The sequence below is a fragment of the Rhynchophorus ferrugineus genome, unplaced genomic scaffold (assembly GCF_030347505.1).
Source record: "Rhynchophorus ferrugineus isolate W39M unplaced genomic scaffold, kcgeb_rfMv2 rfM10, whole genome shotgun sequence".
Lineage (NCBI taxonomy): Eukaryota > Metazoa > Arthropoda > Insecta > Coleoptera > Curculionidae > Rhynchophorus > Rhynchophorus ferrugineus.
Genome location: NW_027472589.1, coordinates 32,098,514 through 32,112,919, shown reverse-complemented (window position 1 = coordinate 32,112,919; position 14,406 = coordinate 32,098,514). Strand labels below are relative to the sequence as shown.

Here is a 14,406-nt window from a genome sequence, read left to right as displayed (position 1 = left end):
AGAAACCACGCTAAAGAGCTCTTAAAATTGTTACTGGATCAATATAACTGAACTGTTTAAATAAGTTTCATGTAATTTTATTTTTACAAATAGGCTTGAAAAAAAATACATGGTATATCAGATGACTGAATATGGATCACTCTATATTCAATCCAATCGAAATGTTATGGGGTTGTGGCAAAAAATTATTACAATACACATGCAGGTCCAGAAGGATCTACAAATAAGAACAGTGGAAACTGGATATATGGAAAGAAGAAATGTCTACAATAACAACTTTGGTTTTGGATGAACTCGAACATATACAATGAAGAAATTGACAAATGATGGAATAATGAACAATGATTATATGCTGACAATTACCAAGATAGGATGATGAGAGTGGAAAAAACTAATGATGAGTATATAATTAATATAGGACAACCGTAGAAGATGGTATCGTTTTAATATAAAAACATTCTGTTCAAAATGAAATATATATGAGCATTTGGTTAAAAAGTATAAGTATAAGGAGAGAGATTATAATACTAAATATTTTACAGATATGGAAAATACATTAGGCGAGAATAGAGTGAACAAATTATGTTTTATCAAGAAAGATGTATACAGGTAGTAATAGAATAAACTAAGGAGAAATACACTGATATCAGAATTACTTTACAAGGAAACACTATACTGAAGGAAATAAAAACAAGCGTAAAAGGTGCGTAAAATAGGCTCTTTAATGAGAGTAAAATATATTACTTGGATATAAAATTGTGAATTAGGTGGGTTAGGCCTCCAGGGGATCACACCATTTATTTAATTTTATTAATGCACCTGAAACTCTATCTCATAGGTGGTGTGGAAACCAGTTCAATGTAAATATAATAAAACACAACCCTAACCTACAAACTATTGTGGATATTTAATTAACTGAACTGTTTAAGTCCTTCGATAATATATGCATTAGATATACTACAATGTTAAAATAAATTATATGTTATAACATAATTTTTCTCTCATTGTTTTGTTTATATTAACCTTTTGTTATATATCAAAGCCAAAATAAACTAAAATTTAGAGTTGATGCGGCAAGAGCATTTTGTTGTTATCAATTTAGATAATGTGAGTTAACTGTTTTAGTGAACGGGCTATATGTGGAGAGCATCATTGGGAGTACGTACTGAGTTTAGGTCTGAAATTTTAGATTTGGACTTTTAGAAAAACATGAAGGAAAAATTACTAGATAGTTGTAGTTAATACCTACTTATAATATGTCTACAATGTGCTTTTTAAATTTAAAAAATTAAATAAAGTAAATAACGAAATAAGGAACTTTAATTACTGATTTACTGAACTTTAATATAAATTAAAAAAAAGTACTTATAAGAGAGAAAAGATTGATACTAAAACTAATCTCCAAAAACAAATTTCATTTTACGACCCTCTAGCCAGAGTCAGCAGTGAAATCTGATTGATTGCCCGAATCAGACCGATGATTCTCCCCGAGTCCCTGGCGGAAGAGGCCCTTCTTTATTACATAATCGTTGTTGTAAACAAATGGAGTAAATTTGTACGGTTTTAATTAATATTAAAATGAAATCGGCCAAGAAGAAGTTTACATTATCGATTTTTATGTCGACGAGCTTCATTTAAATAGTCTGGCGAGGCTTAAAAATGTTGTGGATAATGTAGTTTAGTTTAGTTTAGTTTGAATTTCAAAATAACAGGTTTTAAAAACAAATTCATCAATCTCGTATGTGTTTTGTTCGGTCTGTTTTCAAGAAATGTCATTGTACCCAATTACTTAAGGCTCACAAGAGAGGAATTCATAATATTACCGTTTCGAATCATTTGCATATCATGTAAAGAAAGAAAGACCAAAGTGTATTTGGATGTTACGAATTCATCTTGAAACTAACCATGCAGTGTATGCGAGTGATTTTCCCAGCGTTCATACAAACATGGAAAATGGAAAGAATTCGCATATACCTAGAGTTCCTAAAACTATATGGTACTTCAAGTAGTACATTAGAATTGTTAATTAATCACAAAAACGCTACATGAATTTACACTATTTAGTTGTTTCATTATAGAATTTTTCTAAACCGTAGTACTAAATGAAGGAGAAATGATATTATTTTTTGAGAATATGAGCAAGGTAGGCGTGCTATAAGACAACATGGGGCAAAAGTCCCACTGCCATTTCGATTGCTTATAACTTTGCTCAAAGAAAAGATAAGTAAGTTTGGTTTTCATAAAAAGTTTACTTGGTCTTTACATTTTTTTTTTTCGTTATGATTGGAAAATTATGCCGGCTAAATTGTTACCACGATTCGCTATAAAATTTTCGGCTATTATTAAGAAATTTTTCATGATATCCTGCAACATCTGAGACCGAATTACTTCAATTTCGTGACATATATTGTCTTTAAGATGTTGAATCGTTTGGGGCTTACTCAACAACTAACTTTTGATTGTAAACAACTCCATAAGAAAAAGCCTGGTGCTGTTAAATCCGGAGATCTCGCTGGCCATGTTAAATCGCCACTTCGCGAAATTAGTCATCGTGGAAAAACGTCATTCAATTATAATATAATTCAATAATTAATAATAATAATTCAATTGGTGAACGAGCTGTGTATGCTGTGGTCCCATCATTCTGAAACCACATGTCCTCTAGTCATCGCTCTTCCATTTCAGGCACAAGAAAATTTCGAATCATGTCTTGGTACTATCCAGCAGTAACAGTAACTGCAACACATTGGTCATTTTCAAAAAATAGGCGTCCAGAACGAGGCCTGTCTGCTGTCGTATCGTACTGTCGAAAATTTGCATATTAACGGTAAATTGTGAGGCACTGGACGATTCCTGACACAATTTTCGCTAAGTCGCAATAATGGAACGATTATTTTCAATAAATATTATGACTATTTTGTGTCTTTCTTGTGGCGTATATTTATCCATAATCAAAATTTGGACGTCTACACAACACAATGGTTAAAGCGAAACTGAGGTAAACGTCACATAACCAAGATGGCGCGCAATCAAAATAGTAGCGGGATTTTTGCCCCATCTGTTCTTATTCAGGATAAATAGATGGACAGTGATGAATTAGACCCACAGGTCGACCTCTAAGGAGAAAAATCCTCACCGTCCACGTTTTCCATATTCTCTTTACCTATCTCGCGTCCTCTATTGACTGAGTCCCCCACCAATTAAGTTGTATTCTTTCTATATACTCTTCCACTGATTCAATATTCTCTTATTTCTTAGGTCTTTTCTTATTTCTTTACTTCTCATTCTGTCCATTTTTATGACATCCCTGACTCTTCTAAAGGTATTTCACTTCGGCTACGTTGACAATACCCACGTCTCGCCAGAGAATGTTAGGGTTTGCCTGTAAATTACTTTGTACGCGTCCATTTTAGTTCTGCTCGATATGTCCTTTTTATTAATGAATTTACTATTTATAGCGAAGTACTAATTCAAGCTTTTCCATTTCTGGCATTTATTTCCATCTCCTGGCTTCATTTCCCTTTTTTTTGTACAAACGCCATTGATATTTTTTTTGTGGGGGGGTACATTATATATTGGGTCTTATGAATTCTTCTTCGTGTATACTTGTTGCTTTTCTAAATCTCCTTTTCAATTCTGTTAGTTATTTATCCTACTAATTTTAAACAATGTTTTATAAATTGGTCCTATACCTTCATGGCGATACAGAACAGAGTAATATCTCTATAATTATTACGGTCTCTTTAATCTCATTTTTTATATATCGGGACAATAAGTGCTATTCGCTAATATACAGGAGTTATCATATAAAAACCCGCTTGTGTTTCTTCAACAGTGCGAGGTAGGGTACAATATTTTAATATTAATATAGAAAAGTGTCCGACAATTTACGAAAAAAACAAAAACAGTTTGACGGATTGCAGTTTAAGGATAATAAGAATGTATAACAGTACCAGAGTTGCCTTGATATCACTATGAGTTTACCACGTTTTAGCTGGTAAACATCAAACATATCTATAAATATAAAATCAACCAAATGATATATATATATATATATATATATATATATATATATATATATATATAACTTTTTGAATAGGTAATGTTCGTTTCTCTTACTCTTCTATTATTCCTAAAGGTTCTGTAAAATTTTCGAAGGATCTCTATATGACATATTGGTTTAGATATATTTTTTATAATCTGTGTTCTTTGAGAAAAAAAACAATACATACAGTGGGTTTCAAAAGTGTGTGAACTTACAAAACGATAATTTTGAAATAAAATATTATACTTTATAGATTATTCCAGGATGCTAACCAATAATTTCAATTGAATTTTGTGTCCCCTATTGATTTCTGAAAAAATAATTAGTAAAAGTGGAGATATTTTATTATTTAAAGGTTTAAACCTTGGTTAAAGGTCTTTGGTTTCTGGTGATTTAAATTAATTGATATATTTGTAAATCAATTGTGATATCAAAAATATTAGAATTTCAACAATTGAAAAAACCGTTTTGGAAATATTGTGAAAAGTTGAATTAATTTAAAGATTGGAATAAATATTCGTATCGTAAGTACACCTTGTTGATCTCGCTACATGTACAGCAGGACATTATGAACATAAATATTCCGCTTCGATGTCGATGCGAATAGTTCTCCTAGACTAATCCATGAATTTTACTTTTGGGATTGCCGAAGAATTAATTGCGATTTACTGGAAATTAATAATGAAACCATTATTCAAGATGTCTGATTTTTTTCGTGAAGGTCTAAATTAGGTTTTGTCCATTGCAGTTCATTGTAATCCATAATTTCTTGGTGTTCCATGATTGACGCCTGTATATACTAAATAAGTCAACAACTTATATTAGCAGTTGGTTAGACCGATAATTCGTATATTAGCCAATGGATATCGCTGATGAAAATGCATTAAAATACCTAATATAACAGTATAATTTTTTTTTATAAAAGTAAGTTTATAAAGTAAAGTCAAATTCGGAGAATTGTAGGCGTTGCTTCCCTTATCTCTCCCTAACTTTTTAAACGAGCCAGGGTTTTTTTCTCTCAAAATTTAAAACCAACCGGACAAACTTAGCCCAATACAGCATTAGAGCCGTCTCCGTTCTTTTTCAAAGTCAGAGTTAATCAAATCTAATCCTACAACTTATATATTATTAAATATTCGATAAAACATTGATTCATTTTTGGTTTACATTCTTTCGGGGAATACAGCAATTTAAAAAACCATATTGTATCTATTCCTTTCTACCTATTACGTTTAGGGAATAACGAAATGCAAAACGAAAAAGAACAGATTGTTAGTTACAATTTTATTTTCGGTATAATTCCACTAGACATTAATATTATATTTATTTCAATAATTCTCCAAATACTTTCTGAAATACTTTTCTAACGTATCAGAATAGAACAGTCAGATGGAATTTAATCCGGCCCTAAAACTTAAATATTGACTGGTATTTGATAATACATTTACCTGTTATTGGTTTATACTCTTTACGGGGATACTTATGTCTCAAAAAGTTAAAACGCAACATTTTCTATGTTCTTTCGTGAATGAAAATGAAAATAAAATTAATGATACGCAAAATGGCAAATAATGGACTTTTAGTTATAAAATAGGCTTTATTTACACCAAAATAATCCCCAAGTTCAATACGAGTCTTCCAAAGATCTTTCGAGCACTTTTTGAAATACTTCTCCAAGGTATGAGAAGAGCACACAATCAGAGACAATTAAATCATATATATTCATCAATAAGGTTAAAAAAGAACATTTATCTATTAACATTGTATCTTTTTTCAATCCTTTCTTATCTACTAAGCAGTTCTATATATCACGGACAAGGTAAATAATTAATTTGAATGAATTACGGTCGAATTTCGACCACTGATGATTGAGATAAATAATGTAGAGTACTGACTAACAACTAAATATGGAAATTCGATGTGTTAGTGAAGGTTCGTCCCTCATATCATTGATACTAGATACAAAGTAAAGTAAAATCAAATTCGGAGAATTGTGGGCCTTGCTTCCCTTATCTCTCCGTAACTTTTTAAACGAGTCAGCGTTTTTTTCTCTCAAAATTTAAGACCAACCGAACAAACTTAGCCCGATACAAAATCAGAGCCGCCTCCGTTCTCTTTTTTTTTTCGCCCCAACACCATACATCGATGAAGCTAACAAGACGAAAGGAAAAAAACCTATTACATTGTGATCTACGAGTTTTAGAACAAATAAAAATTCGTTTTCCGCCTCAAATCGGAATAACCGTATTATCTCTCCACGCACGTTCCAATAAATCCACCCCCTTCCTTCGCCGACACCCCCTCCGAGCACACCCCCGGCTCCATCGTCGTCGGGCCTCTCCTATTTTTTTTTTGTTTCCTTCAGGACGTGCCTGGGCAGACTATAGGTTATGGAGAGGACGGGACCGGGGTGGTGAGAGGAGAGGGAGAAAGAGGAGTAGGTTCGGTGTGTGGGGTTAGATGGGTGAACGTGTCCCTGCTTACAAATGGCGGTCCCGAGATTGCCTAAGAGTCCCGGATATCGGCCGGGGGGAAAGGAAAAAAAACCGCTTTCTAAATTGTTGGCGTTTAGGGATGTTTTTTTGTCTTTTATGCCGGCGCGATTTCGGGTCCGTATAAGAAGATCTCGCTTACCTATGTCGGAGGAGCCGCCCCACGTCCCCTGCTGCGCTTGTTTGGCCAATTTACTGATGGCATCGACGTATAATCGGGATGCAGCGGCCGCACCTGAAACAACAAACATACAGTGGGATTAGATGCGTTGAAACTCGATCAACAATGCGCACATTGTTAGGTTGTTGGTAAAACATTGATTCGTTATTGGGTTACATTCTGTAAGGGGTTACGTCGGCTATAAATATTAAAATAAGCACTACGAATATATTCTTCGTATCAACTAAATAATTCGAGAAATAATGAAACGTATAATAAGTAACGAAAAATTCTAAAATTTATTTTATTTTCAGTACACTATCCCTCACCTTCAACACTCTTATCCCAATGACCTTCTAAAGACCTTCCGCAATACTTTTCAAAGATATGAGAAGATAAAAAAGTCCTGTCATCTAATTTGGACCAATAACTTGCATATTCTTACGTTTTTGGTAAAACAGTGATTCATTCTTGGACATAACAGGTCAATTGAAATGTCTCCGGCCGGTAAAACACATTTTTTTGGCAAAATTAGTTTTTTCATTCAACATAATTCCCTTCAAGCGTGATATACTGATTACAGCGACCTTAGAACTTTTCGATACCATTTTTGTAGTACGATTTGTCCTTTGCTTGAAAATAGGCGTCAGTTTCGGCGATCACCTCTTCATTCGACGAAAATTTCTTCCCTGCGAGCATTCTTTGAGATCTGAGAACAGAAAATAGTCTTGGTCAAGTAGAACTTTCTTTTTCTTCAAATACGACCGTTTTTCGGCGACTTCGTCTTTCAAACGGTCCAATAGCGCTATGTAATAGTCGGTGTTAAAGCTTCCTTTTTCAAGGTGGTCAATGAAAATGATTCCATCAGCATCCCAAAATACAGACGCCATAACCTTGCCAGCCGACTGTTGCTTTTTTCCACGCTTTGGAGCAAGTTCATCGTGTGCAGTCCACTCGGATGATTGTCGATTGGACTTCGGGAGTGAAATGATGGAGCCACGTTTCATCCATTGTCCCAAATCGACGCAAAAACTCGGGTTTATTACGCTTGATGTCTCTTTAAACACTGTTCCGAATCATCAACTAGTCGTTGTTTTTGGTCAAAAGTGAGCTCACGCGGCACCCACTTTGCACAAAGCTTTCTCATAGCCAAATATTCGCGAATGATATGATGTACACGTTCAGTTGATATCTTTAGAGTGTCTGCTGTTTCATTCAATTTCGTTTTTGCTTCAAAAGCAATATTTTATCAACACGCAAAATTCTTTTTATCGATTATTTCACAATAACAAAAGATGCTTCACTCAAAATACTATAATTCACAAACAAATTATTCGACAGCTGTCAAATTTATACACGCATCTTTTGAGGCTTAGGGCTAACTTAAAAAAGGGTTTAATTCCAGTAGCGCCATCTATGTATCAGGTCGGGGACATTACACTTAACCTGTTAGATCTATATCATCATCTTCAAAATTCAGCATTTCTTGGATTCTTTCATATATAACTCCAGTTAAGAGTCAAATTTCAACTTCAACAATATATTGAATAAATAATTTCCGGGTGCCTATACTAAAATTATAATGAAACTAGGCCAAACCATTGAAAGAAATGGTAATGAGAAGTTTATGATTCAATTCGTTTTCAAATAATTCTAATTAACCAAGCTATTTTCATAATTCGTATCGAATCTCAGCCGTATTTACCAATTACTACTGACGTTGTATTTCCGCAGCTAATTTCGAAAGATACTGAATTACATTTAGCGGAAATTTTCTTTTGATTGAACAGAATGAACAAAACTGTCTATTTGTATAAACGACCCATGTATACTTTCCAAAAACATCAGGTAAATATGTGGTCTGACTGGATACTCTGATTACGTTGGTGTGACACTCCACTAGGTCATATTTCTCCGTTCATGCTGTTTCGCCTTGAAGCCGAGCCTGCAGGGGCGGCCAGGAGCTCGAAGGGACGGCGTGGCGCTGTCAAATTAACGCTACCAGAGGCGGGCATGATGCTCGCTAATTGCGTTTGTTCGTGGTTACCGTCTCTCGCTGGCTTTGTCTAGTTTATGTGTCGCATCGAGGATGAAAGTCATCGTAAATGATCAGCGAAGAGCGTAAATTGGTTACCGATAATCACGTATTAAGAAAAAACTCTGTATGGTGCTATATTGCCAGAATTCTCTAACCATGTTTATGTCAAAGCTCTGTCCTGTCTCAATTTACTGAGACATAAACAACACATTTATCTCAAATCTAATTTTTTTTCTGTTATGGATCAAGTCGTGACTATAACATTGGGTAAAACTGAATAAAGTCGCATTTATCTAGTATTGTACATCCAACGAAGCCATACAATAGTGCGTTTCAAAGGCAACAGTTCAATAATACGATTACACGCAAAGAAATGACTATCATATACGCCGAAATTATGAAAAATTGTGTAAATCATTTGAGTCAGTTTTTCCTCCAGAAATCTTAACATATTTACAGTAACAAAATTACCAAAAACTTTTAAAAAATGCATCAATCACCGATATATTAATAAATTCGCAAAAATTGCAAAATATCGATGTATCGAAGATTCTCTTCTAGTTTCTTTTAAAAATTGACTTTCAAATTTATTGGCAACCCTATATACAGGGTATGTTACGTAGAGTAAAATCCAAAGACGAGTTATTTAATATATATATATATATATATATATATATATATATATATATATATATATATATATATTATATAATTAATTAATAAGTCATGGGAAAAGGATTATGATTTAGATAGCATGTATTTACTAATAACGATAAGTCTAGATTAGCTAATGTAGACAGGAATTCTATGCTTTCAATAATACGTCAACTAATACAGGAATTTTTTCAATGTTTTCTTCAATAAATTCAATTTCTTCTTCTTATTTTCATGCAAAATACTCTGAGACTGTGTTCTCATTGTGGATGCACAGTGCTTTATCGCTGAAGCACTTCCCTCGGGTTCTTGGTGGTGGTGGACAAGGCTGGTCCAAGAAACCCTCTTCTGTACCCAGATTCGCTGAAAATATCGAAGTGGTACACACTCTTCCAGCTAGGAACTTCTCACGCTGATAAAACATGTTCGTTTCAGACTCTTAAGGAATTCCCAAAAATTCCACGATTTCGGGTCTTCTTGATATTTATGGTTAGGCACCATAAAAAGTCCTCTACCAGGTCGAACATCCGACACGTTTCGTCTAGCCTCGGTACTTAAATCCTCGTTATCCTAAACACTTGACAACGAGCCGATGGGAATCATCCTTGTTGAACACGCCTGTTCTGTTTTTGCCTGTCGATATTTACTAGACGTTCAATATACTGCGAACGTTATGTTTTTTTTATCAGGTCATAATTATTTTCCATGTCATATATATTAAAAACTTCAGTTAAAAGGTCTAATATATTAGACCCTCTAACAATAGAACCAAAAGAACTATACAATTAGCGTAACTTACATTTTACATGGGTGTCCCAACCATTCATAATAAATCTGCTTTGTGACAAGGTATTTATTGAGGAGTATTTCATATAGATTACCTTTCTCTTAAGGTTTGACAGCAATCTTATATTCGAACCACTTTCGCAATTCTTTAGCATTTCGAAGTGGTCTGCCAAGCAAACCATACTGCCGTGATCCGAACAAGTAATAATAAGAAGGTGCTATGTTTTGTGAATACGCTAGATGCGGCAGGACTTTCAATTCAAACCGCAACAATCTATATTTAACAACTATTGCAACGTGTAATCGAGAGTTGTCATGCAAGAGAATTACTTTGCTTTTGATACTCCCAAGACTCATCAAGACTTGACTCATCAAGTGTTAAACTGATTGAACTTTCTATGAGACTTTCAGCTGCTTGTATATGTATATACATGTAAGCACCTAATAAATGAATTTTACTTCGGTTCAAAATTCTATCACCCTACAAACTTTAACAGCCTCGGTTTATATGCCCAAAGATACCTTCTTGAAGTTCGTTCTTAGTTAGAGACGTCTCATAAAAGACGCACTAAACAAACCTTAAACACATCTCCAGAAACGAATCTGTATTTTTCATGGGACATATCGAGAACGCCATTTTGACGAAATAATATTATCCGGCAGGGAAAAAACGGCGACATTTCCTCGGCGTAATTTTATTAAGGTTGCGCTACAAATATTCATATTAATAATAAACGAGTTCGTTGTACATCTGCTATCCGCGTTCCCGTCATCAATTCTTTACAAGTGTTATTATGACTATTATCAGGGAAGGGTGTCAGTATCATTACACGCGAGAAATTGCTAGTGTAATATACTTTAGCATACGCTCGGGGAACTGTGTATATGAGGTTCGGCAGAGGGGGAGGAGGGTGGAGGGACTGCATCTGCAGTGTCGCTTCCCGTTGGGTTTTTACTGTTATGGATGTAAATGTTTGTAGCTGGAATTTTGCGTCGATATGTAACAGTCGGCGTTAATGGTAACTTATCATTTAGGATAGACGATATTGGAAAATAGTACTTGTTCCAATATATAAAAGAGACTATGATAATTATAGAGGTATTACTCTGTTGTTACACATCCATGAAGATATGCGAGCAATTTATAGAAAATCGTTTGTAGTTTTAAACATATAAGACATTATATTTAGTACAAGACAAATAATAGAAAAACTTCAACCACAAAACAAAAACAGATATATTTAGATTTTATTGGAAAATCATATAAGATAGAGCTGCTAATTACTAGAAAGTGTATAAAACCATAACTGTAGAAAATCGTATTTTAGAGTGTGGCAGATTTATGTGTATAGATATGTGTGATTCTTCAGAATATACATGAATATTTGATTAGAATGTAAAATCAGAGAAAAAATATTCTATCTGTTGTGCAGATATGGCAATTGTATTAAGGAGAATGCAGTAACTAAACCTAGGTTTATCAAGAAAGTTGTATATAAGCAGTAACATAATGAACCCAGGAGAAATACAGTGTATATCCAAATAACTTTACAAGGAAAGACTGCATCGAAGGAAACAAGAACTAAAGAAAAATGGTAAATATGGTTTCTAATGAAAGTTTAGGCCTCCAGGGTGTAATGGTATCGCTACATAAAAAATGAGCCTAGAACTCTACTTCATAGTGGGGTAGAAAAGGGTTCAATGTAAATATAACAAAATAAAATCCTAACCAACGAACTATTATGAGTGTATAATAATTTTAGTTCAAGTCGTTCGATAATAGATGCATTTGATGTACTATAGTCTTAAAAAAATATATTTTGTTTCATTACTTTATTTACATTAGAATTTTGTTATCTCAGAGTCAAAATTAACTAAAAAAAAGAGCTAATGCGGCAACATTACGACGTTTTGACGCTATCAATTTAGATGACGTATGTTCACTATTCTATTGCACGGACTATATGTTATATTTAAACAGTTAAAATAACTTCTTGGTCGATATAGATTACCGGCAGCTACGCTGCGTGGCATGGCAAGTATCCGCAGTTTACTTTTACTTCCGAAAGCATTTGTTGGTCTAGATCAGATAGGGATCGTGACGCTAGCGAAAGATAAATCCGCGCCCGGAGAGCCGTACAAGTTAAAATTTAAGTTTTAACGGCGTCTGAAGACGTCGCGTCCCGTGTACTCGCGAGAAGTAATCAGATAATCTTTTTGCCAGTTGTTGTTAGCAGTAAATTAAGCGGCGGTCGGAAAGTGTTATCGTTCCCGTTGTAAATCACATTTCTGGGAAAGGGAGTCTTTAATTATGTACCGAAAATGTACGACGATGTATTTGATAAAATTAATTTTGGAAATATTCATCATCGCTCTTAAGTTTTAGAACTCAATCCGACACAATTTCAGTTACCAGAAAAAATACCAACAAATCAGGAGATAAATCAACTCTGCACTACACTTTTCTGAAAAGTAAAAGAGATTATTGTCAATACTTAACACGAAATCCTGACATTTAAAGACAAAATTAGGAAAGAATAATATTTACATATTTCATAATAAAGTTCTAGAACTCAATCAGCCACAATTTTTAAGTTATCAGAAGAAATACCAACAGATCAGGCAGAACTCTGCACTGCATTTTTCCGGAAAGTAAAATAAGTTTTTGTCAATATTTATCACGAAATCCTGACATTTGAAACAAAATTAGGAAAGAATAATGTTTAAAAATCAGTTGGAAATAACAAAAGCTTTACCATCATCATATCACCACCATATCCCACTTGTTAGTTTTTGTGTCAGTAATTTAACAATGAAAGAAAGCGAAAGTGACAAGAGAACGCCTAAAGGATCGAAAAAGTCGTAAAGGAATTGCAAGACTTACGCGACAAAAACCCAGTTCAAACTCCCAAAGGGCTCTCAGACACCTTAGCAGTTGATCAGTCAACTATTTTGAGACGTTTATATGTGATGGAAATGATCTAAAAGGAAGAAAATAGCTACCACACCAAGAGACTGAAGATTCCATTTCGATATTACATTTCCATTTCATTCCAGGCAACCAAAATAGAGAATTATCTGTGGCAGCTTGAATTGGAAGTTCAGAAGCATCTAGCTTACTCACCAGACACATTTGCCTCTGATTGGCCACTTGTTCATATCAATGCAGCAAAGATGAGAAACATTTTTATATAAATTTATATAAACATTTGTTACAATATATATTGTTTTGTCAATACTTATTGACTGGTTGACTTAGTGAGCGTTTTTAAAGTGAAAAAATGATCAGAATACGCGCAAGTACCTAATATATCGGCCGCTGAATCAGAGCAGTCCTAGTACGAGTGTAGCCTGAGGAAGAAGGAAGAGTCCTAAGGGCAATTGAATAAGCCTTCTGAGCTGGCTTCTCGAATAAACCATAGTAAAATCCAGTAGTTTTATTATAAAAACCACGTGCCCACCCTCCATTCTCACATATATTATACTTTTATTAATAGCAGCCAAGAAAACCTCGATCACACAAATTACAAGAATAAATAAGATATTTAAGAATACATAGTTGTAAAATAGGAATATGTACTAAGACCAGCTGCATTATTTAAAACTGTGAAAAATAACTTTAGATATTGTGAGGCAAAATAAAAATCACCAAAAATTCTAAAAAAATATAATCACTCATAGAATAAGAAATAGTTGGTATTATAACAAACAATAAACTGAATCAGTATCACTGATGATGCCGATAGCAAGATATTGTTACAATCTATTAAGGTTATTTAAGAAAACTACAATATAAATTAAAATATATAAAATATCATTCTCAGCAATATCTCCTTAATTAAAATCCCAAGCAAATCTAGTGAGTAAGAAGGATGTTATATAATCGTAATTTTGTTCTCAGTCGCTACTGTATTGCTGTCGTAGTGCTATCCATAAAACATAGTTAGTGCAAGATAAAAAACGACTTAAATTTGCCTCCTACTATATATTATACCTCACTATATATAATAATATTAGTTCTCTCGTAGTTATTATTCTATATGTTCATGACAATTCCATTTTATTTTGATAACCAGTAATTTCTAAAATACCATTAAAGAAAAAAAGAAATACTCACAAATTAGAGCATGATTGCAATAAGATTCACACATCATTCGATGGCTTCAGTCGCCTTTTTCCTTTAAACTAAAGTAAAACAAGTACATCCCTGCACATGTGATTTACTCGTTGT

The 14,406-nt window shown here is 33.7% G+C and overlaps 1 protein-coding gene across 1 annotated transcript in view; it reads right to left on the bottom strand.

Annotated features, from left to right (window-relative positions):
• IRSp53 (Insulin receptor substrate 53 kDa) overlaps nt 1-14,406 on the bottom strand; it is a 265,161-nt gene that overhangs the window by 84,075 nt on the left and 166,680 nt on the right. The window contains exon 5 of the mRNA XM_076415642.1: nt 6,680-6,772. Coding sequence (XP_076271757.1) covers nt 6,680-6,772 — 93 coding nt within the window. The remainder of the gene's footprint in view (nt 1-6,679; nt 6,773-14,406) is intronic.